Source organism: Sinohyriopsis cumingii, chromosome 11 (genome assembly GCF_028554795.1).
Source record: "Sinohyriopsis cumingii isolate HCF-2022 chromosome 11, ASM2855479v2, whole genome shotgun sequence".
Taxonomy (NCBI): Eukaryota; Metazoa; Mollusca; class Bivalvia; order Unionida; family Unionidae; genus Sinohyriopsis; species Sinohyriopsis cumingii.
In genome coordinates this window covers 7,607,542-7,632,685 of record NC_142971.1, presented here as the reverse complement: position 1 = coordinate 7,632,685, position 25,144 = coordinate 7,607,542, and the positions used below count along the sequence as shown (strand labels likewise).

At 35.8% G+C, this 25,144-nt stretch overlaps 1 protein-coding gene across 2 annotated transcripts in view; it reads left to right on the top strand.

Annotated features, from left to right (window-relative positions):
- Positions 1-17,376, top strand: part of LOC149787574 (transmembrane protein 168-like) — a 29,306-nt gene extending 11,930 nt beyond the window's left edge. For both annotated transcript variants that reach the window (XM_089973736.1, XM_089973737.1), the window contains 2 exons: positions 3,476-3,750; positions 10,172-17,376. In XM_089973736.1, the coding sequence (XP_089829862.1) occupies positions 3,476-3,750; positions 10,172-10,719 (823 nt within the window). In that variant the 3' untranslated portion in view covers positions 10,720-17,376. The remainder of the gene's footprint in view (positions 1-3,475; positions 3,751-10,171) is intronic.
- Positions 17,377-25,144: the final 7,768 nt, after the last annotated feature.

Genomic DNA, 25,144 nt, shown 5'->3' with positions numbered 1-25,144 from the left:
ACAAAGGTAAATGAATAGAAACAGTAAAACTGAGGGATGCAATGTTTACAAATATTTTAAATGTGTACACAGTATATGTAAAAAAAACTCCTGAAACTATGTAATCAAAATGATTGGGAGTTCAACCTTTCTTGTTGATATGCTGTTCGACTTACAGCTGATGTCTTTTTAATGCAGACCCAGTTAATGAACATTATTTTAAAGGTAAATAATGTTTAAAGAATTTTTTAGCAACTTAAGCAAACAATTCTTGTCAACTTCGGCTTTTTCCTAGCAAAACCAATTTCAGTGAACATTATCCCTATTTTAAGAACAGAATTAAGAGAAATGTCGTACTGAACAATCATCTCAAGCAGAGATGTGGAAGTATAAACTTGAATTAGAATGAGTAGTTACTGCATCACTGACATGCGCATGCATATTTTTACATTCTTACTGATTTTGAGAATGTATACAAAGCATAAAAGTAAACCAAGCTGTTTGCACATGCAAGTGTTGCTGCTTGACCAAGACTTTCCTATAAAGACAATAGTATGTACTAATTGGCATATAATTATGACATATGATATACAGTATTTAAAAGACTTTGGTCATTTATTAAACTTTAAACCTGTTGTTGAAAATAAAATGTAAACTATCCAGAACCAGTATATGAGGTGACTGAGTGTAAAGCATTCAGTACATCCATTATAAGCAAGAATGTACAAGTCAGCTTCTTAAAATAACACATGTATTTAAATAGTAAAGTGCCTAAAGTCCATCTCACAGGAAATTTACAAATGGAATCTCTTACAATTATCATTATGCTAATTAAGTTTCTTATATATTTCCTGGATTTTTCTATGTTTTTGATGAAATCCAGTGCATTTACCAAGATTATTTACTTATGCTTGGCACAGATTTGGACACAACATATAAAAAGTCAACCCATCTTATTTTTGCATTTTTTCTGGAAATATTTATTTTTGAATGATTTGACTGGAATTTGTAGTGAAAGTGACCTCTCCAGAACCATCCAATGTTGGCCTTGTCATCCATGCAAAAGTCAAGAAGCTGAACCCAATAAATATTTTATTTTCTGTTTAGGCATTGCTACTGCTTTCTGTGGACTGTAATATTCTTCGCTGGTTAGCCAGTCTCTAAAATCAGAAGAAAAAATATGAATGGTTTTCTTTGAGACTAGAGTAGGATGCAGTAACAGCTCATTGTCTCGGTGTATCGATATACATGTACCTCCTAGTCACTCTTCTAACAAGCTGTAGCTAATTCTGGAAAACTCCATGATCTTGCACCGTTTATTGTTATAGACTCACTTAATCTTGAACTGATTACTGCTACATATCTATTTAATCTTGTGTACAGATTATTGTTACATACTAATTATAATCTTAAACTGATTATTGTTACAATTAGCCATTTAATCTTTTACTGATTATTGTTACATACCCATTTAATGTTGCACTGATTATTGTTACACATTTAACCTTGCACTGATTATTGTTACATACCCATTTAATCTTGCACTGATTATTGTTACACGTTTAACCTTGCACTGATTATTGTTACATACCCATTTAATCTTGCACTGATTATTGTTACATACCTATTTAATCTTGCACTGATTATTGTTACTTGTTTAATCTTGCACTGATTATTGTTGCTTGTTAATCTTGCACTGATTATTGTTACATACCCATTTAAATTTGCACTGATTATTGTTACATACCCATCTAATCTTGTACTGATTATTGTTACTTGTTAACCTTGCACTGATTATTGTTACATACCCATCTAATCTTGCACTGATTAGTGTTACTTGTTAATCTTGCACTAATTATTGTTACATACCTATTTAATCTTGCACTGATTATTGTTACATACCTATTTAATCTTGCACTGATTATTGTTACTTGTTTAATCTTGCACTGATTATTGTTGCTTGTTAATCTTGCACTGATTATTGTTACATACCCATTTAATCTTGCACTGATTATTGTTACATACCTATTTAATCTTGCACTGATTATTGTTACTTGTTTAATCTTGTACTGATTATTGTTACTTGTTAATCTTGCACTGATTATTGTTACTTGTTAATCTTGCACTGATTATTGTTACTTGTTAATCTTGCACTAATTATTGTTACATAACCATTTAATCTTGTACTGATTATTGTTACTTGTTAATCTTGCACTGATTAGTGTTACTTGTTAATCTTGCACTAATTATTGTTACATAACCATTTAATCTTGTACAGATTAGTGTTACTTGTTAATCTTGCACTAATTATTGTTACATACCCATTTAATCTTGCACTGATTATTGTTACTTGTTAATCTTGCACTGATTATTGTTACTTGTTTAATCTTGCACTGATTATTGTTACATACCCATTTAAATTTGCACTGGTTATTGTTACATACCCATTTAAATTTGCACTGATTAGTGTTACATATCCATTTAAATTTGCACTGATTATTGTTACATACCCATACAGATGTTCAATCCATATTTTTACATCACACCCAGATTGGAACTACTTCAGTGTATTCACTGAAATTTGTCTTATTATTAGTCACACCTTTTATGAATTACAATATGCTTTTAATTCTGTTCACACTGTATTGCAAATAATATATTTAGAAAATGTAAAATAGAGAGTTTGTGATAAATACAAAACCACATTCTTATTTTGTTTTGAGTCTGGGTAACATTATTTTCAGCATTATTAAAAAGTCAGCTTAGATACATGTACTTTGTGTATTGCATGATGCAGTCCTTATTTATAAATAGATAGTAATTCCTAATCCTATCATAAATGATTGCTGCATTAGTTTGCTTTTATCACAGTCACACCAGTGTGTGTAACTTGTATAACAGCAATAATGTAAAATTTGGTAATGCAAATAAAGCTATGTGGGGTATGCAATAACAGGTGTTCATACAAGTGGTCAAATTGTTTGAGGAAAAGGATTTGGGCATGGAAATTGTATGCAAATATTTAAATTATACAGATAAGCAGTTATTTTGGATCCACTATATAGTGGTATATTTTTCAGTGGAATTCATTTTTTTATACATAGGATTTATTTTCATCTGGTTGAATTACGTTGAGTTATTAATATAATTAGAGATAGGCCAGATATCCAATTTTTCTTTGGACTTTTAACTCTCACTGACTGATGGAACGCACTCATGTCAATATAAAGTGTTTTTTTTATGATCAACCTATACCACATTTATTTGAGGAAAAGCATATTTTCTTCTGAGAAAGTTTCAATTATCAAATAAACTAAGTCTGTCCATCACTTTTAATCACATTGGTAAGGCAGGCAGATTGACTTACTATAAAGAAAAAATATTCAGTTGCCAAAATTACTCATACAGAAACTACATTATCTCATTAAATGTTTTTTCTATATTACCCAGTTTGGATAACATTTTACATGTTTTAAACTATCTGTTATTGTTTCAGAACTGACAATGGACTGAAACTTCTCTCCAGTAATGCAGTACAGGAAATGGGTTCCAGAGCAACTGCCACCCTCAACAAAATGCTGAATTTCTTTATGGTGAACATGATAGAGAATTATGGCAGTGACTTCTCATCCAGTGGTCTGTCTCTGGAATATCTGGAATCCAAGACCAAACAGTTCTTTGAAAGGAAGACAGCAGACGGCCCTCGATATGATACGTACCTGTTATACTACTGTGGGGATGTGTATGACTCAGGGGACTGGGCATTGGCAGGTAATGATATATGTACATGTTGTATCTAGTAAAGGTACCAAGTGACTGCTTTTGAGACGTGATGGCAAAGCTACATTTGGCAATCTCAACACTGGGCACCTGCAGCTGATGATGCATACTGTGTTAGTTTTAATGTGACAGGCAGTGATATATGCAACATACATATTATGCTATTGTTGGTTGATTGATTGATTGGTATTTAATGGCACCATTAGGTTGATTGATTGATTGGTGTTTAATGGTACATCAACAAATGAATGATTATATATATCATGCAGAAGCAACACATCAGCAAACCCAGCCTGGTCTGGTCAGGATTTAAACTTCCACCTTTCCAGTCATGGGTCTGGAATGACAACTGCTTGGTAACATTTGATATCTTTCATTAAGGTGCCTGTGTATTTTCAGATAATGATAACATATTGAAAAAGGCAATTTCATTTGCTCATGCATGATATTGAACTTTGAATAGCAAAGACCCAGATCTTCAGTCACAAATGTGCCATCATATCAGGGTCTGCAGTGTTATATCTATTGATAGTTAAATGTGCTACCATATCAGGGTCTAAAGTGTTCAGGCTGCTCATAGTTAAGTGTGCCATCATATCAGGGTCTACAATGTCTATACCATTGATAGTTAAATATGCTACCATATCAGGGTCTACAGTGTTCAGGCTGCTCATAGTTAAATGTGCCATCATGTCAGGGTCTACACTGTTCAGTCTGTTGATAGTGAAATGTGCCTTAATATCATAGTCTACAGTGTTCAGGCTGCTCATACTTAAATGTGCCATCATGTCAGGGTCTACACTGTTCAGTCTGTTGATAGTGAAATGTGCCATCATATCAGGGTCTACATTGTTCAGTATGTTGATAGTTAAATATGCTACCATATCAGGGTCTACAGTGTTCAGGCTGCTCATAGTTAATTGTGAACAGATTAGATCCTGATCTGCTGGTTCATCATGTAATGGCATATCTTGGTCTGTTCTGTATGCAGTTGGGTGCATGCATTCTATTCACAGGCAAATAATGTGCCTCTTGCATTCTCTTCACCGGTGGATACAGTGGTTGTTTTTGAAAATCCTATACACAGGTAAATTCAGTTTTTCTTGCATTTTGAAACACAGCTAAATACTGACTAGCATTACATGGGAAATACAGTGCCTATTGCATCTTGTACAGAAGTAAAATACAGTGCCTATTGCATCTTGTACAGAAGTAAAATACAGTGCCTATTGCATCTTGTACAGAAGTAAAATACAGTGCCTATTGCATCTTGTACAGAAGTAAAATACAGTGCCTATTGCATCTTCAACACAGGTAAGTAAAGTGCCTTGTGCATCCTGTACAGAAGTAAAATATAGCGCTGCTTGCATTCTGTACACAGATAAATACATTGCCTCTTGCAGCCTTTACCCAGGTAATATAATGTCTCCTGCATCCTGTACACAGGTAAATACAGTGTGTTCTACATATATAAATCCACAGTACTGACAAATAATGATATAGTCTCTGTTATACATATATCAGTCCACAGTACTGACAAATAATGATGTAGACTGTTATACATATATCAATCCACAGTATGGCAGATAATGGTGTGGATACTGTTATACATATATCAATCCACAGTATGGCAAATAATGATGTAGACTGTTATACATATATCAATCCACAGTGCTGGCAAATAATGATGTAGACTGTTATACATATATCAGTCCACAGTATGGCAAATAATGATGTAGACTGTTATACATATATCAATCCACAGTATGGCAAATAATGATGTAGACTGTTATACATATATCAATCCACAGTATGGCAAATAGTGATGTAGACTGTTATACATATATCAGTCCACAGTATGGCAAATAATGATGTAGACTGTTATACATATATCAATCCACAGTACTGACAAATAATGATGTAGACTGTTATACATATATCAATCCACAGTATGGCAAATAATGATGTAGACTGTTATACATATATCAATCCACAGTACTGACAAATAATGATGTAGACTGTTATACATATATCAATCCACAGTGCTGGCAAATAATGATGTAGACTGTTATACATATATCAATCCACAGTGCTGGCAAATAATGATGTAGACTGTTATACATATATCAATCCACAGTGCTGGCAAATAATGATGTAGACTGTTATACATATATCAATCCAAAATATGACAAATAATGATGTAGACTGTTATACATATATCAATCCAAAATATGACAAATAATGATGTAGACTGTTATACATATATCAATCCAAAATATGGCAAATAATGATGTAGACTGTTATACATATATCAATCCACAGTATGGCAAATAATGATGTAGACTGTTATACATATATCAATCCACAGTACTGACAAATAATGATGTAGACTGTTATACATATATCAATCCACAGTGCTGGCAAATAATGATGTAGACTGTTATACATATATCAATCCACAGTGCTGGCAAATAATGATGTAGACTGTTATACATATATCAATCCACAGTGCTGGCAAATAATGATGTAGACTGTTATACATATATCAATCCAAAATATGACAAATAATGATGTAGACTGTTATACATATATCAATCCACAGTGCTGGCAAATAATGATGTAGACTGTTATACATATATCAATCCACAATACTGACAAATAATGATGTAGACTGTTATACATATATCAATCCACAGTACTGACAAATAATGATGTAGACTGTTATACATATATCAATCCAAAATATGACAAATAATGATGTAGACTGTTATACATATATCAATCCACAGTGCTGGCAAATAATGATGTAGACTGTTATACATATATCAATCCACAGTACTGACAAATAATGATGTAGACTGTTATACATATATCAGTCCACAGTATGGCAAATAATGATGTAGACTGTTATACATATATCAATCCACAGTATGGCAAATAATGATGTAGACTGTTATACATATATCAATCCACAGTGCTGGCAAATAATGATGTAGACTGTTATACATATATCAATCCACAGTACTGACAAATAATGATGTAGACTGTTATACATATATCAGTCCACAGTATGGCAAATAATGATGTAGACTGTTATACATATATCAATCCACAGTACTGACAAATAATGGTGTAGACTGTTATACATATATCAATCCACAGTATGGCAAATAATGATGTAGACTGTTATACATATATCAATCCACAGTGCTGGCAAATAATGATGTAGACTGTTATACATATATCAATCCACAGTACTGACAAATAATGATGTAGACTGTTATACATATATCAATCCACAGTACTGACAAATAATGATGTAGACTGTTATACATATATCAATCCACAGTATGGCAAATAATGATGTAGACTGTTATACATATATCAATCCACAGTGTGGCAAATAATGATGTAGACTGTTATACATATATCAATCCACAGTACTGACAAATAATGATGTAGACTGTTATACATATATCAGTCCACAGTATGGCAAATAATGATGTAGACTGTTATACATATATCAATCCACAGTACTGACAAATAATGATGTAGACTGTTATACATATATCAATCCACAGTGTGGCAAATAATGATGTAGACTGTTATACATATATCAATCCACAGTACTGACAAATAATGATGTAGACTGTTATACATATATCAATCCACAGTATGGCAAATAATGATGTAGACTGTTATACATATATCAATCCACAGTGTGGCAAATAATGATGTAGACTGTTATTACATATATCAGTCCACAGTATGGCAAATAATGATGTAGACTGTTATACATATATCAATCCACAGTGCTGGCAAATAATGATGTAGACTGTTATACATATATCAATCCACAGTACTGACAAATAATGATGTAGACTGTTATACATATATCAATCCACAGTACTGACAAATAATGATGTAGACTGTTATACATATATCAATCCACAGTATGGCAAATAATGATGTAGACTGTTATACATATATCAGTCCACAGTACTGACAAATAATGATGTAGACTGTTATACATATATCAATCCACAGTATGGCAAATAATGATGTAGACTGTTATACATATATCAATCCACAGTACTGACAAATAATGATGTAGACTGTTATACATATATCAGTCCACAGTATGGCAAATAATGATGTAGACTGTTATACATATATCAATCCACAGTACTGACAAATAATGATGTAGACTGTTATACATATATCAATCCACAGTACTGACAAATAATGATGTAGACTGTTATTACATATATCAATCCACAGTATGGCAAATAATGATGTAGACTGTTATACATATATCAATCCACAGTACTGACAAATAATGATGTAGACTGTTATACATATATCAGTCCACAGTACTGACAAATAATGATGTAGACTGTTATACATATATCAATCCACAGTATGGCAAATAATGATGTAGACTGTTATACATATATCAATCCACAGTACTGACAAATAATGATGTAGACTGTTATACATATATCAATCCACAGTACTGACAAATAATGATGTAGACTGTTATACATATATCAGTCCACAGTATGGCAAATAATGATGTAGACTGTTATACATATATCAATCCACAGTATGGCAAATAATGATGTAGACTGTTATACATATATCAATCCACAGTACTGACAAATAATGATGTAGACTGTTATACATATATCAATCCACAGTATGGCAAATAATGATGTAGACTGTTATACATATATCAATCCACAGTACTGACAAATAATGATGTAGACTGTTATACATATATCAATCCACAGTGCTGGCAAATAATGATGTAGACTGTTATACATATATCAATCCACAGTACTGACAAATAATGATGTAGACTGTTATACATATATCAATCCACAGTACTGACAAATAATGATGTAGACTGTTATACATATATCAATCCACAGTACTGACAAATAATGATGTAGACTGTTATACATATATCAATCCACAATACTGACAAATAATGATGTAGACTGTTATTACATATATCAATCCACAGTACTGACAAATAATGATGTAGACTGTTATACATATATCAATCCACAGTACTGACAAATAATGATGTAGACTGTTATTACATATATCAATCCACAGTATGGCAAATAATGATGTAGACTGTTATACATATATCAATCCACAGTGCTGACAAATAATGGTGTGGATACTGTTATACATATATCAATCCACAGTATGGCAAATAATGATGTAGACTGTTATACATATATCAGTCCACAGTATGGCAAATAATGATGTAGACTGTTATTACATATATCAATCCACAGTACTGACAAATAATGGTGTGGATACTGTTATACATATATCAATCCACAGTGCTGGTAAATAATGATGTAGACTGTTATACATATATCAATCCACAGTACTGACAAATAATGATGTAGCCTGTTATACATATATCAATCCACAGTACTGACAAATAATGATGTAGACTGTTATACATATATCAATCCACAGTACTGACAAATAATGATGTAGCCTGTTATACATATATCAATCCACAGTACTGACAAATAATGATGTAGACTGTTATACATATATCAATCCACAGTGCTGGTAAATAATGATGTAGACTGTTATACATATATCAATCCACAGTATGGCAAATAATGGTGTGGATACTGTTATACATATATCAGTCCACAGTACTGACAAATAATGATGTAGACTGTTATACATATATCAATCCACAGTATGGCAAATAATGATGTAGACTGTTATACATATATCAATCCACAGTGCTGGTAAATAATGATGTAGACTGTTATACATATATCAATCCACAGTGCTGGTAAATAATGATGTAGACTGTTATACATATATCAGTCCACAGTACTGACAAATAATGGTGTGGATACTGTTATACATATATCAATCCACAGTGCTGGTAAATAATGATGTAGACTGTTATACATATATCAATCCACAGTGCTGGTAAATAATGATGTAGACTGTTATACATATATCAGTCCACAGTACTGACAAATAATGGTGTGGATACTGTTATACATATATCAATCCACAGTGCTGGTAAATAATGATGTAGACTGTTATACATATATCAATCCACAGTGCTGGTAAATAATGATGTAGACTGTTATACATATATCAATCCACAGTACTGACAGATAATGATATAGACTGTTATACATATATCAATCCACAGTTCTGACAAATAATGATGTAGACTGTTATACATATATCAATCCACAGTACTGGTAAATAATGATGCAGACTGTCGCATAGATATAAAAATCCACAGTACATCTTAAGAATCTATGTAAACCTAAATTAAGAAAGACACATTATTGGCAGTTGTATGCATAATGTTCATTGATTTGTCAATTAGAGGTCTTCTATTTTTCAGATAATGGGAATCTGAAACTTGACACCTTACTGGATTGGTGGAGTCAGAAAAATGCCCAGTCCGGTTCCCGCCTGATACTTATACTGGACACATTGCACTCACATGCCTGGACACAGGATATCTCCTATATTAGAGATGAATTTGTTGCAATTCAAACTTGTAAATTCACACGACCGCCAGATCCCGAGTTTGGAGACAGTGCTCAAGTAGGATCATTCACACAAGACTGGGTACATTTTAATATTGATGGAGAAATTAAACAAACCTGGTCGGAGAAGGAGCGAATTGTGAGAGCTTTGTACAAAGTCTCAAGAAATTGGACTGATTTCACATTTCACCTGCCTACACCTGAAGATATAGAAAAACACTGGGATGAAAACTTCCCCAAATTAACAAAACCATTGATCAAAGCTGTCAACTTTTTCAGGACAGGAAATGTATTTTGCTGTTTTGATTGTCTTTTGAAGTGCCTGAAGAGAAAACGAATGAAATGGCTTTCACCTAAATCTTTTGATACAGGGCATGGATTTAAACTTGTCAGGTCATAAATAACAATTATTTTGATGCAGGGCTTGGATTTAAACTTGTCAGGTCATAAATAACAATTCTTTTCATATGTGTAACCCCTCTTTCTCAGATTTATGCATTATCTAAAATATATCATTTTGTCAGATTTTTTTAATGAGGTACACAGGATATGACAGAATTTGTTGCATATGCTGAAGGTGATATGGTTTGGGTTTTTCACCCTCTCCATTTCTCCACTTTGTGATAATTCCACACTGAGATTGGGGTGGGAGCTCAAAAATCAAGCTATATCGTTTGCTTGTTATCGCTGCCCAAAAAAGATAAAGAGAATCTGTCCCTGATACGTTGTTATTTCAACTACCTTTGTGGCAGGTAAATACTATGTAGCCAATTTGACAGTTTATCTTGGTCCGTAACTGATGTTAAAGGCAGACAACCTATATATAGATTGCTAGTTAATACAGGTAAATCAATGCAGTTGCCAAAGATTGATAGAATAAATCACAATCTGGTGAAAAGTTTGGATGATTCGATTTGATAACAAGTTAAATGGTTTTAATTTCAGTTTGCCACAAAAAAAACATTTAAAAATAAAAAGAATCTTGTTTTCATATAATCAATAAACAATTTGATGAAGGAAAATTTGTAAGAAAGCAGAACTATTATTAGAAACATAATCATAGTGGAATTGTTGTCTGGAGACCACAAGTCAGAATCAGGGTTGCTTATCAGGGCATGGTCACCGTGGTTATGCATCCTCTGGGTAGTCTAAAGAGATTAAGTGTTTTCATAATAATAGTAATTTTTTAAAAAAAATAATAAAATGCTTTTCAAAATAAGTTTTGCAATATTTCATTGAACTATTACACAGTCTTTGAAATGAGAATCAGACATACATAGAACAAAGGTAAACCCCAAGAAATACATCACAAGATTTATACAGAACACTTGTAAAATGGAATAGTTACAAGATTAGTGTCTATTTAAAAAATTATAGTTGCCAAATTTACTCCGCATAGAACAAAATATTTTTTTATTATGTTTTAAAAGAACCTGATATTACACTAACTTTTATTTTTTATTTTTTGCCACTAAATTTTATACCTCTTTCTTTTAATGAGCTTGAAGATACGTGGAGTAGTTTTGGAAAGTCTCATTTTCCTTCCAGGCCTTGGAATTTATACATGAAGATAGTAAGAAACTGTGATTGAATTTTTATGCATCTACCAAAAGGCAGAGCATGTTATGAAATCCATCTGTCCATCTGACTCTACTTCTATCCATTATTTTTAGCATTTCTGCACAATAAGTTGAGTTTTGCATCAACTGCCAGTTACCAGACTTCATTGTTACCTTGCACTTGGTGTAACAAAGAAGCCTGTTGATTTTGTTTTCATAAGGTCAAACGTCAAGGTCACTCTAAAAAATAAATAATGGTTTCCACCCAGTAACCTTAATTTTTACATGACAAACATGGACTAACTCAGAGGATAGTTTGCACTTGGAATAAGGAAGAAGACTGTTGATTTAGGAGTCAAATGTTACAAGTCAATGTCACTGGCTGAAAAATGAAAAAATGTCTTTTGTACAAAACTTCATCTCTTGACCATGTACTGTCACCAAGTTTGGAATGATTTACAGTTTGGGTAAGAAATCAACATTTTGATTTTGGGGTCAAAAGATGAAAGGTGAAGGTCACTGTGCCTGAAAGAAAAAAGAATAGTTTTCACATAATAAATTTAGTTCTAGACCTTATACCCTGACCAGAGATTGTGGAGGGTTTGCAAAAGAGGCCTGTTAAAGATTTTTAAATAACTTTTGTTCTAGTGCAAGTTCCCAAACCACATTTTGTAAATTGGTTGCAATTAGAGTAAGGAATATCACCTGCGTCTCTGGCATCTATGTGACATCAATCAAAGTTATGGGATTCTCATAATAAAAAAATAGTTTCTTCACAGACCTTTTACCAAAAGTGAAGGTCATCATGACCTATTGGTAAGTAATCACTTGAGTCAGCAATGCCTACATGCTTGACTATTAAACATGGGGAGGGCATGTAATGTACTTAGTTTTATATTGTCCTGCACTAATGTTGCTTCATTTAACAACCATACTTAGGGTAATTGTTATCAATAATCATAATTATCAATTATTAACTTGTATATCCAAAATGGCTGCCACAGTAATTGCTGTTTTTTGTTATTATCATCAATTGATTGCTGGTATTTATTTAATCACAGATAGTTGGTAATCAGGCATTTGTTCAATGTAAGTAATTGTAATTTAATTGGTCAAAAATACCATAAAATCTAGATTACTGCTGATTACTTTATAGTTACATTTTTCAATCAAATACATTCTCCTTTCATGATGATGTTTAGAAGTAAACTCTTGTTACAACATGTTTATAGCCCACTGAAAATACAAAAATGTCTCTACCATATATATACCATATAGACAAGGAAGAAACTCATATTCATTACCTCCCCTTACAACTGCTAGTTGTCTGCCCATCAAGATCCCTGTTTATGCTGCAGCATAGTCCTGCATTATTTATTTCTTAGTAACCAAGAAAATCAGCATTATTTCTGCTCATCCATTCAGAAAGTCTGTATAACAACAAATCTATTTGCTGCATTATATCTTTTTTATCAGCTCTACCACTAGATCTTATGAAATAGACTATTGACCATCTCGATGATCTGTTGTCATCCATCTGTTATTGCTACTCCTAAGCTACATGAATCATTGCCTTGAAACTTTACACACACATTCATCCCATGGTCTAGTTGATGCTAAATGAAAATGGTGTTGCTCGGACATCCAGTATGGTTGCCATCTTTAAAACCATGTTATCACTGCTCCTCCAGAATGGATGGTCCTATAAACGTGGGGTTTTTAGTGAGACTTTATATGATGCCAAGTTGGTGCTGAATAACAATAATGGCAATTTGAAGTCCAATATGGATATCATAGTGGCCATCAAGAAAATTATTTCATCACTATTCATACATGGATGATCATGTCAGCATGAGGTTTCCACTAAAAGGCTTCATATGATATCTAGCTGGTCCTAAAGGAAAATGGTGCTGATTGAACAACCAATATGGCAGCCATCTTAAAAATCTTGTTATCACAACTCAACTTGAACAGAAAGTCATACTGCTATGGTGTTTTTTTTCACCAGAAGACTTATGATGTCCAGTTGGTCTTAAATATAATGATGTTTATTTGACTTCCAATATGGACCTCATGGTAGCCACATTGAAATCTTGTTATTTCTGTTCCTCTTGAATGGAATCTAACAGTACTCTCCAAATTTGATGGCTGTATCAGAATGGGGTTGTCACGAATAAACTTCTTAGGATACCATGTTGGTCCTAAATGAAAATGGTGCTAGTTGTATATCCAATATGGCTGCCATGACAACCATCTTAAAATTCTTGTTGTCACTACTCCCCCAGATTAGATGATTATTATGACTTGGGTTTTCACCAAAAGACTTCAGATTATATCAGTTTTGTCCTATAAAAAAATGGTGCCAGCTGGCATCCAGTATGTGTATCAAAAAGCTAATTTAACAACCATGTTATCGCTGAAGAATATTAGATATTGTTTCAACACTTGATGCTTGAAAGGAAGAAATAGTCCTATGTTGAATACCAGGAAATCCTTTTTACCCAACAGAACATTTGTCCCTTAAAGGGACTCTTGTTTTTTATTCATATTTGTGTGAATTTTTCACACTTTGTTTACTTTTGTGGGATTTTTCTGACCTTGTGCTCTGACACTGCATAATTTGTGCTTGTTGGTGGTTGTTTTAATCATGCAATCTTCATATATATATTGTTTAGTGATGAGTATTATTGTTGTTATATGAGAACACTTGTGGATTGTTACTTTTCTTTGATTTTGTTGTTATTTTCGTTTGCAGGTAAAACATGATGAAATGTTCACGGTGCAAGAAATTTGACCGTCACCTGTACTAAGTGTTTACTTAATCATGCAGAGCATGCATAAAGATGAAATCGCCTGACCAATGGATGAGGGGGGGGCTTTTAGCACTGGTGCTTGCAGCTATGGATGACAGGCTGATTGTCTTAGCTGACTGTTGAGAATGGGCTAGACCACATGTGCTGAGTGGTCTGTTCATCCATTGATCTTTCAGTAGATTTGTGCACTTTGAAGGCATTCTGTGATAAACCTTTCTGTGGCAAGGTTGAACCACAGACAGCACAACTTTATTGTTTTCTGATAGCCCAAGTTTCAGTATGCAGGTTTAGCAAGATGCATGTCTTTTCAGTGGACCTGAACATACTCAGCATCAAATAGTTATGTGGTCCTAATAAGGCAACCTGGCTTTGTAGCTAAGAATAGGGTTCTGTCAGCAGGCAACCAAGGAGTGGTCATTCATTCCTTCTTGATTAATACAGTATTAAGACTGGGTCCATGCTTTCAACAAATACTTGAAGTGCACATAGATGAGTTGTGGGTTTGATAATAACCCTTGCTGAGACCAGAAAAGACAATGCAACCCCTTGAGCTGAAGTGGGTAGTATGCCCAGGTAACTCGATCTAAAAAAAGCAGATATGCCTTGTGAAGATTTCAGGTCATAAGATTAGAGCTATCTCTGTGAGCCTAGTGTTTCCATGCAGTGCTTTGATCTGAGACAATTGAATTCACTGTGTGGCATGCACAGTTAACCTTTTTGAGTTTTATCTCAGAGCTCAGAATTCAGCCATTCTTCCTGCAAAGGATGCACATGGTTGAGATTGAATGCCCATGCATTACCTATCTTCCCAACTTTAATGTATTAAATAGAAAAAGTAAATTGTTTAGTAAATTATATTTCTCATAGTATACTTACCCATTCACATTGCTACTAAACCCCCCTACATCTCACAGCAACTGCTGTGTGTGCTTGTGATTTGGATTTATAACGTAGCTTTAACAATTTTTCAGTTATATCGCTACTGAATTTACAGTATGGCAGCTTATAGTGATGTCTAGCACTGGGGCATCATGCCGCAGACATTTAGCATAATGTCCCAGCCAATCACATTATCCTGACACCAGGCTGACCAGTCCTAAACCAACCTCTTAATAATGAGCGTTAAGTGAGGCAGCTGTTAGCACCATTTTTATAAGTCTTTGGTATGACTTGGTCAGGGTTAAACCTGCAACCTCCCGCATCTGAGGTGGATAATGTAGCCACTAGGTCACCGGAGCAGTCCACGGCAGATACAAATATCATTGTATGTAGCCACTAGGTCACCGGAGCAGTCCACGGCAGATACAAATATCATTGTATGACTCAATGAAACTGATAAAGATCTGTTTGCTTGGTAGTCAGCTAGTGGTGATCAGGGGAGGTAACTGTTAAGAGCTTATTCCTGTTCTCTATGTGGTATATAGAAGGGAAGACAGATTTGTCATCTTTCTGATTCAAGAGTTCACAGAGTTTATTTCCTTTTCATGTGACAGGGTAAGTAGTTTTGGAGAAACATAATTTACTACCAGATTTCCTTTTCATATGCAGGGAACTTGAACTGTGATTTTAAATTCCTCAACAAAAAAACCTGCAGTTAAATTGAGAGCATTTTTTTTTTTTTTCAACAGTTATAAAAACTTAGTTATTACTTAAAACATTTATAACACATATGTTAAGGATTTATAAAGATTTATGATAAAAAGTAAGTAAACATACTACATTGTAAGAATTTATACAGATTTATGATAAAAAGTAAGTAAACATACTACATTGTAAGGATTTATAAAGATTTATGATAAAAAGTAAGTAAACATACTACATTGTTAGGATTTATAAAGATTTATGATAAAAAGTAAGTAAACATACTACATTGTAAGGATTTATAAAGATTTATGATAAAAAGTAAGTAAACATACTACATTGTAAGGATTTATAAAGATTTATGATAAAAAGTAAGTAAACATACTACATTGTAAGGATTTATAAAGATTTATGACAAAAGTAAGTAAACATACTACATTGTAAGGATTTATAAAGATTTATGATAAAAAGTAAGTAAACATACTACATTGTAAGGATTTATAAAGATTTATGATAAAAAGTAAGTAAACATACTACATTGTAATGTTGTTTAATCAATTATTCTGCCAAAAGGGAGTTTTTATTTTAACTGACTTTCAGAAGTAATCATTATTTAATTGATCACATATTGGTGGTATTAGGCTTGTCTATAACTTTTATATTTTGTTCAGTAAGTGCTTATCTAATATGAAACCATTTCATTGGTCAGTATAAATTTTCTGTCAGTCAGCAAATAGGTTGCCAAAGTATACAAGTCATTAGTAACTTATTTTTACTTTCTACTTTTAAGCCTTGTATCAAAGTGTGCTTTAGATAGTGAGTGAGGGCGGAGAGGCTTTTTATATAATCAGTAGAGAATTGTGCATTTTTTAAAAAAGGTATAATTCTCGTAAAGTGTAAATAGGGTAACAAGTACATGTATGTTCCATGGAAATTAGTCCCTGTGTAAACAAGGTAACAAATCGTTATATTCCATTGAAATTGGATACAGTATTTTTTGTTCTTATTTAATGGTTTTTATGTATTACATATTGATAGTTTTGTTTTAAGCATGCTTTCCATGATTTGGAGATGTAAAAGGCTTTAAAAGTTGGATATGCCAAACCTTGTGTAGCACTTATTTGTACCTTTGAGCCTAACATGTGTACATGGGCACAGTAGTAGTGAATGGGGATACTTTACGGACAATGGGAAAATGCATTACAAAACCCCCTGGGACACTTTACGGACAAGGGGAATTTAACATGGGAAATTGAACATAGGAATATATAGGGACAATGGATTGGAACTGTCTACGGACAAGGGGAATTGAACATGGGGAATAGTGTGACTTTTGACGGACAAGGGAAAGTGGAGTCTATATAGCGTCTGATGTCACGTTAGGGGAGATTGGTAACAATTCCGCAACCAAGGGAGGTGACGTCACAGTACTGAGCAAAGAGCAGGTGTACAGATATAACACAGACAAGAGACAAACACATATACAACATGAAGAAAAACAGTTTTTGAAGCAAGAAAGTAATTCTTTTCGAGGCATATGAGTGGCCCTGAAAAGGGCATTTGGCTTCTTCTACTTCTTCTACTTTCTCCACTTCTTACACCATCTTCTAATTTTTCCAAATATTCCTTTCTTCTTCTTTTCTTCATTTTCTGGCATCCAGTCAGGATGGCCAACGGCTCTGAATTTCACCTGGACTTTCATCCAGTTGTTGTTGAGCTGCTCAAACTCTTAATTTTTTCTTTATATTGTTTCTTTCCTTTCTCGCTTTAGCCCAGGTTTCTTTTATCATCTTCACTTCTTTTTCCAATACTGTTTCTCATCAGTTCTTCTGCTTTCTTGAGCTGACCTACTCCCCACTTTACAACAGATCACTCTGTGAAATTGATTATGTCTTCTAAGAAGCACCTGACTCTCGTGACATGATCAATGGCCTCCTTCAGTGTTCCCACTCTCACATAGGGAGGGTGAATGAAGCCTCTTAATCTCTTTACTTCTTCCTCTGTTATTCTTTGGACAAGATCCATAGCTACCTTGAGGCTTGTTACTTGACTTGTCACAAAGTCTTTGGTAACTGGATACCTCCATTCATGTTCAAGCCTTTCCACTACACAGGCTGCATCCACCATCCAGTACCAACTGTCTTTCAAGTTGTTGAACAAATCCAAGACAGCTGCCATCTTCTTTTGCTTATTCCGTAGAATGGCACGAATCATGAACGCTTTTGAGTTTTTATGTGTCAAGCATGGACGTGAAGGAAAACATCCCCTACTTCTATTTTCACATATTATCTACTATCCACACAGAGGAGAGGAGCCAAAAAAACTAACTACAAATATGCTATCCACATACGCGAAGAAGCAAAACAAAACCAAAATCTACTATCCACATACATTAAAAAGCAAAAACAAACCCAAAAATCTACTATCCGCACACAGGAAGAAGCAAATCACATAATCACAGTATACTAACCACACATGGGAAGAAGCAAAATTAAACCCAAAATATACTATCCACACACGGGAAGGAACAAAAAACTAACCACAAATCTACTATCCACACATGCAAAGAAGCAAAAAACATAACCACAATATACTATCCACACATGGGAGAAGCGAAAAACATAATTACAATGTTCTATCCAAACACGGGAAGGAGCAAAAAACATAATCACAATATACTATCCACACACGGGAAAGAGCAAAAAACATAACACACATCTACTATCCACACACGGGAAGAAGCTAAAAACGAACTATAATCTACTATCCACACATGGAAAGAACCATAAACATAACCACAAATTACTATCCACACTATGAAGCAAAAAACTATCCAAAAATCTACTGTCCACACACAGAGAAAGGTACCAAAACTAACTACAAATATACCATCCACACAGAAGGGAAGGTTAAAAAGACCTCACACACTACTATCCACACAAACGTACGTGAGCGCTTACAAACCCGAATAATCTATTATCCACACAAACGTACACACACATAATCACGTTAGTAAAGGAGTGGGTGTTTATATTCACACTACACATTCACACAAATTGGCAAATTGAGTAGTGTCTCTTTTCTAGAGTCTTGGTTAGCCCTGAAAGGGCTGTTCTTTGTAAACTCCAGATGCACCTGATTAATGCCTACACCTTCCAGGTCTGGCACCACAGACACAACGTCGACTGCAATCATTCTCCCAATTTATAGTTGTCCTTGGGAGTGCTGAGGGAGGTTGACTCGTTTCACTATCCCAGTCTTCACTTTCAGGGATAGTGAAGACTTCCCGCCTTCTCCTATTCTGCACACGTGGGTGTTGTCTGACCTCTATTTGTAGGGCGACAGGTCTCTGTGTTGGTTGTGTTGGAAGTGCTTGTGGAGGATTCCTCATCATAGGTTTAACTTTACAGTTCTGTGTCATCAAAGGGTGATACAGGATCGTTTGTTTCTTTTCCTTCTCTTCCTTATTCCTTTTATTCTCTTCTTCTTTAATCCTACCTTCTTCTACAATGGCCTCTGCTGCTAGTTCATTCAGGAGTCGCCTGGCATATTCCAGGTGCATCTGGAGTTCAAGTAGTTTGGTGATTCTGCTGCTCATTCTGCAATATTGTCTGGTTGACAATGGGTAGCCAGACTTGCTTGCTTCCTTAGTTGAATTAGAGTGATTTTCGCTCCAATGAAGCATGTATCACTGTTTTATTCACGCACTGCGTGATATTTAATTGCTCCTGGGGGAAGGAAGGAGAGTCTCATGCCCCAGGCTTTTATGTACTCACAGAGTACTTTTTAATTGAGCCTTCAGGTTGTATGACTAATTAATCCTTAACAACCTGACTGAATGGCTATTACATGAGAGGGAATGGAACCACACAGTTCGTGTGGTAGCCAGACTGCTGAGTAGCAGCAGAGAGGGCGAACAGACCCAAGAATTCCGACAAAAAATAAAAAAAAAAAAATAAAATCATCTCGTAGAAAGGTACAGATTTTTACAAATAAACGTTTCCTTGAGATGATTTTATTTTTGTTGAAACCAACCCTATCAATAAAACCTTAGTTCGAAATAGTAGCTGAGCAGCAGGGGGGGGGGCGAATCGGACATTTTGTTCAGTCGTCATTTGGCTTAATTAATACTTTCTACACTCAGCGGATCCGGTGTCGTCAGCGCCCGGTAAAAAAAAACGACGTCGTCGTCGGGGGGGTCGTCCAATCGTCATTTGGTTTAATTAATACTTTCTGCGCGCCGATCCCAGCGTCGTCAGCGTCCGGTAAAAAAGCGCGACGACCGCGTCGATGTCATTGCCCCCCCTGCTGCTAAGAAGTTATTTACAATGAAAATTATTTACAACTAACCGAATATTTGGTCAAGTCCGATACGATATCTTGTCCGAGGATCATGTAAATTTATCGTTACAAATCCATGTGGGGTCGACTGAGCATGACTAAAAAAGTTTCGAAAACCATTAAAGTCCATGTCACCGCCGCACCATGTCTGCCAAATATTTCGTAGCGTGTGTGTATCAACGCCGTTGAATACAGCAAGAATATTACAGTTGTCTCTGATTACTTTTGGAATCTGAGTATATCGTTGAGTGACATATATCACGTCGGTGTTTTTATGCCTGCCTCTGGAAAATATCCTAGCTGGGTTTTTTTGATTGTCTAACATAACATCATCGTACACGACTAGATTGTTAACGTCGCCATCAATATCATCAATACCTGGTGCATCATTGATATCTGTAATAAACTCAATAACATTTTTTTCAGCGATCGCTGATGCATTCTCGTTAAAATCTTTCAACACCTCGTAGCATCGTTGATCATCCACGCTAGGGGCGATTAAATACAACTTATCCCACTTCATCCATCTCATTATTAAATTGAGTAACAATTGCGTCTTGCCGGATCCAGATGGTCCGATGATAATCATCCGGATCGAGTTTGGTAACGCTGCAACATGCTTAACTGGTTCTCTCGTTTTAGTCGCCGAAAAATCAATTATATTCATATCTCTATACATAAATTATGGATTTATATTGTGTGAAGTGTAGAGTGCGTACTGGCACAAATGATATGACAACCGTTACAACAAGAAATAACAGATCGGCACTTACTGGTAAGTGTGTACATAGCGGTACAAAGAAATTTAGATTTATTTCTATTAGACCCGGAGATGTTTTAAAAAAAAGCGAGGAGGTGATATTGCAGCCAAGTTATCAAAACTCCCCGGAACACCGTGGGCAAAGTATCCAGGAGAAAAGCACCTCCCAGGATATAGCTACTGTGGCCCCGGAACACGATTAGATATCAGACTCGATGATCAAAATCAGCCCAAACCCGGTGAGTATCCAATAAACGCTATCGATAAGGCGTGTCATGCTCATGATGTTGCTTACTACAAAAGTAGCGATCTGCAACAGCGTCATATCGCGGATGTAAAATTAATTCACGCGTTAAATGCTATTCCTGATAAATCATTCAAAGAAAAATTGGCTTCATGGTTGGTAAAATCGGCTATGAAAGGTAAATTAATGATTGGAAGCGGAGCTTCTCGCGCTGGTAATTGAAAACGGTAGCGTTTATAATAACAACATGGAATCCATCTATTATTCTCCGAGAGGATACTGGAAGGGGAAGGCCGCAATTGGTAAACTCGCAAGCGCTGCAAAGGTAACAAAGGCCGTTGCAGCTAATTGGTTATCCAAACAGGCTATATGGCAAATTTATCTACCACCACCTAAACAAATCAACTTTTCGCGCTTTGATGTTACCGTACCCAATGAAGTTCATCAAGCTGACATATTATTTCTGCCGCATGACAACGGTTACAAATACGCGCTAACTGTAGTTGATGTTGCTAGTCGATACAAACAAGCGGAGCCCTTGAAAACAAAGTCAGCAACTGAAGTAGCCGGTGCGTTTGAGCGGATTTATCGAAGGGGTCCTCTGCGCTGGCCAAATCTATTACAAGTTGATCCTGGTAGTGAATTTCGCGGCGCTGTTTTATCAACGCTGAAACATCATAGCGTCGCGATACGACGAGGTCATACTGCGCTACATCGTGATCAGGCAATTGTTGAACGATTCAATCGGACTCTTGCTGAACGGTTATTTGGATATCAATACGCGAAAGAATTCATCCAGGAAAAACGATCTCGTGAATGGGTTAAAAGATTACCAGGCGTAATTGCAGCGTTAAATAGCGAGATTACCCGAGCAATCAACATGAAGCCCAGCGACGCGATTAAAAAAAAGTATATACCCGGAAGATCAAAAATAGATAGCGTTTCCAAGCCGATTCTCGGCGATGTCACTGTTAGATATCTGTATGAACCAGGAGAGCTTGAAGGCGGTAAAAAAAGAGCTACTGATCCTATTTGGAGTGTTACCACACATAACATATCAACGATAACACGATCAACTGGTAGACCACCGATCTATAGACTGGATTCAACTGCCCCACAGCGGGGGTTTACACGCGAGCAACTACAAGTGATACCTGACGATACTCAATTGCCCTCGCGTGGTCTTAACTAGCGCCGTTGCGTCTATTGCACTCAAGACAGGTCAACCTCACATTGTTTTTGACATGACCGAGACTGTTATCGATCCTGTCCACGGTAAATTGGCGAGCGTCTTTATCCGAATAACGCCAGCGCATTACACAATTGCAACTCGCGCAGTGATTATTCTGTTGTTGTCGTAACGCAATTATTAATTCGGCATCAATATCAAAACGCCGCTGTTTTTTTTTATCCTGTTGGCGGTAACCCGAGAGTTTTCTATCAATGACGCTAGCATCAATAATGTCATCGTTGTCACTGGCTTCGTCAATAACAATTCTTCGAAGCTGATTTATTCTCCGTACTCGGGACACTGCAAGATAGACTAGATTTGACCATTCGATGCGATTATCAACCATCCAAACAATTGTGTCCGTGATGGTTAATCCCTGCGAGGAATGTATTGTCGTTGCGTATCCTAGCGTCCACGGGGATTTATCAGCACGTAGCGCGTCCTGGACGACGCTGATATCAACGAGCACAATATCATTCAGCACAAGAATTTGTTTTTTTGTCCCTGACGCTGTCGGGCCCGGGATTTCAACTTCAATGTTCTGCCGCCGTGTGTCCGCGGGTCTATAACATAACGGCACTGGACGCGTTGGAAACTTTTCCTTATGCAACGCAAACAACTTCCGCTCAAGTGTGTCTCTGACTATCTTTCTACTCGCTACAATCAAATCGTTTTGGTCTCCATGTTTCCCAGAATTCATTTAACGGCGTTTCCGGAATCACCTCGCGGATTATTTCACATTGAACTCTATCCGGCTGTAATCTGATTAATTTTTTAACCTTGCGCAGTTGTTCATCAAGTGCTCGGTAATCAGTATCGGTTTCTTCATTATAGTCCACAAAACCCTTTAACCAATCATGTGGACCCTCGCCGACAAATGGTGGTGGTTGGCCATGATCTCCGCACATTATCACCGCTGTATTCGCGCGCAGCAACCACTCAAGAAACATTTGTAAAACATCTAACGAAACAGTACATATCTCATCCCAGATGATAACCTCAGGAATAAATTTTTCCCCCATTCGATCAGGAGTCCACTCACCGCCGCTGTATCGAAAAAAGCTGTGATAAGTAACGGCGTCAACATTTCGTTGTTTTATCTCTCGCGCTAGTCTATGGGTCGGTGTAAGCACGATTATACTTGCCCGCGTTCGAAATAATTCAATTGCCCGAGTCGTCTTTCCTGACCCGCCACAGCCGCTTAAATAAACTGTTTTATATCTACAAATTGGATCAGAACACGGTGGTGCATTAGACCATTCTGATAGATTATCACCGCGTAAGTAATTATTTTCAACGGTGACATCTGCTGACGGGGAATAATCGCGTCGTATTTCATTTTTAATTCTCCATATACCCCAACTCTCGTCCGGACTAGTAAACTCGGCTATGTTTCCCTTATACTTTACGTCTATGTAAAATGAATCAATCGCAACTCTAACCGCGGTGTCGGGAAATCTATTTATCATCGAGAATAAATTGATAGCGGCGTAACCCAGCATAGACGCCCTCAAATGTGGATATGCCGGGCTGTCTCCATCGCTGTAGGTAACAACTGTACCCAACCTTGTTCCATTGGACAAGAAAGCTGTTTTGCAGTTCACGTATCTATTTTTTGCCACTGCGTCCTTGATTACGAAATCATATTCTGCGTCATCTATAATCAGCCGTGAGCAATATCGTTTGTAGTCGCAGTTTTTTCCACCTTGTGTGAACTTACCAATTATTCTTCTACCGAGATCTTTTGCCTCGCGGTTTCGTTGGTTGAATATCTTTTTGGACCATTCGATGATATATTCCTCGTCGGCATCAATGTGTTTTCTGGATTCGTCAATTATGCTATCTAGACGCTCTGGTTCTGGTAACCAGACTTCAGTCTGCGCCCGATATGATATTATTGCGTCGCTGACAATCAACGATACAAGCATGCTACAATCAATCATAAACCGTAGCAGCGCTATTGGAAGCCATCTCTTTTCAGCCATGTGTCTACCGATCCAAATATAACAACAGCGATGAAGTCCTGCTGCGAATTCAAATGATACTATGCGAGCGAATCCGGTTAAATCAAAATCAGGCAGTGGTCCATTAATAGCAACACGAGTCATTTCATGTCTGGGGTGTCCAAATCGTTTAAAGTACTCAGCGGCGGATCCATACCCGAGAAAACTCGCTGGATAACAGGCAACCATATCAACGGAAATCATAGCGTCGCGGTTGTATTCAGTGTTCCATAGTCCACCGTGATAGTATTCCAAACAACTGGATTGTACATCCGGTAGAAATTCCTTGCGCG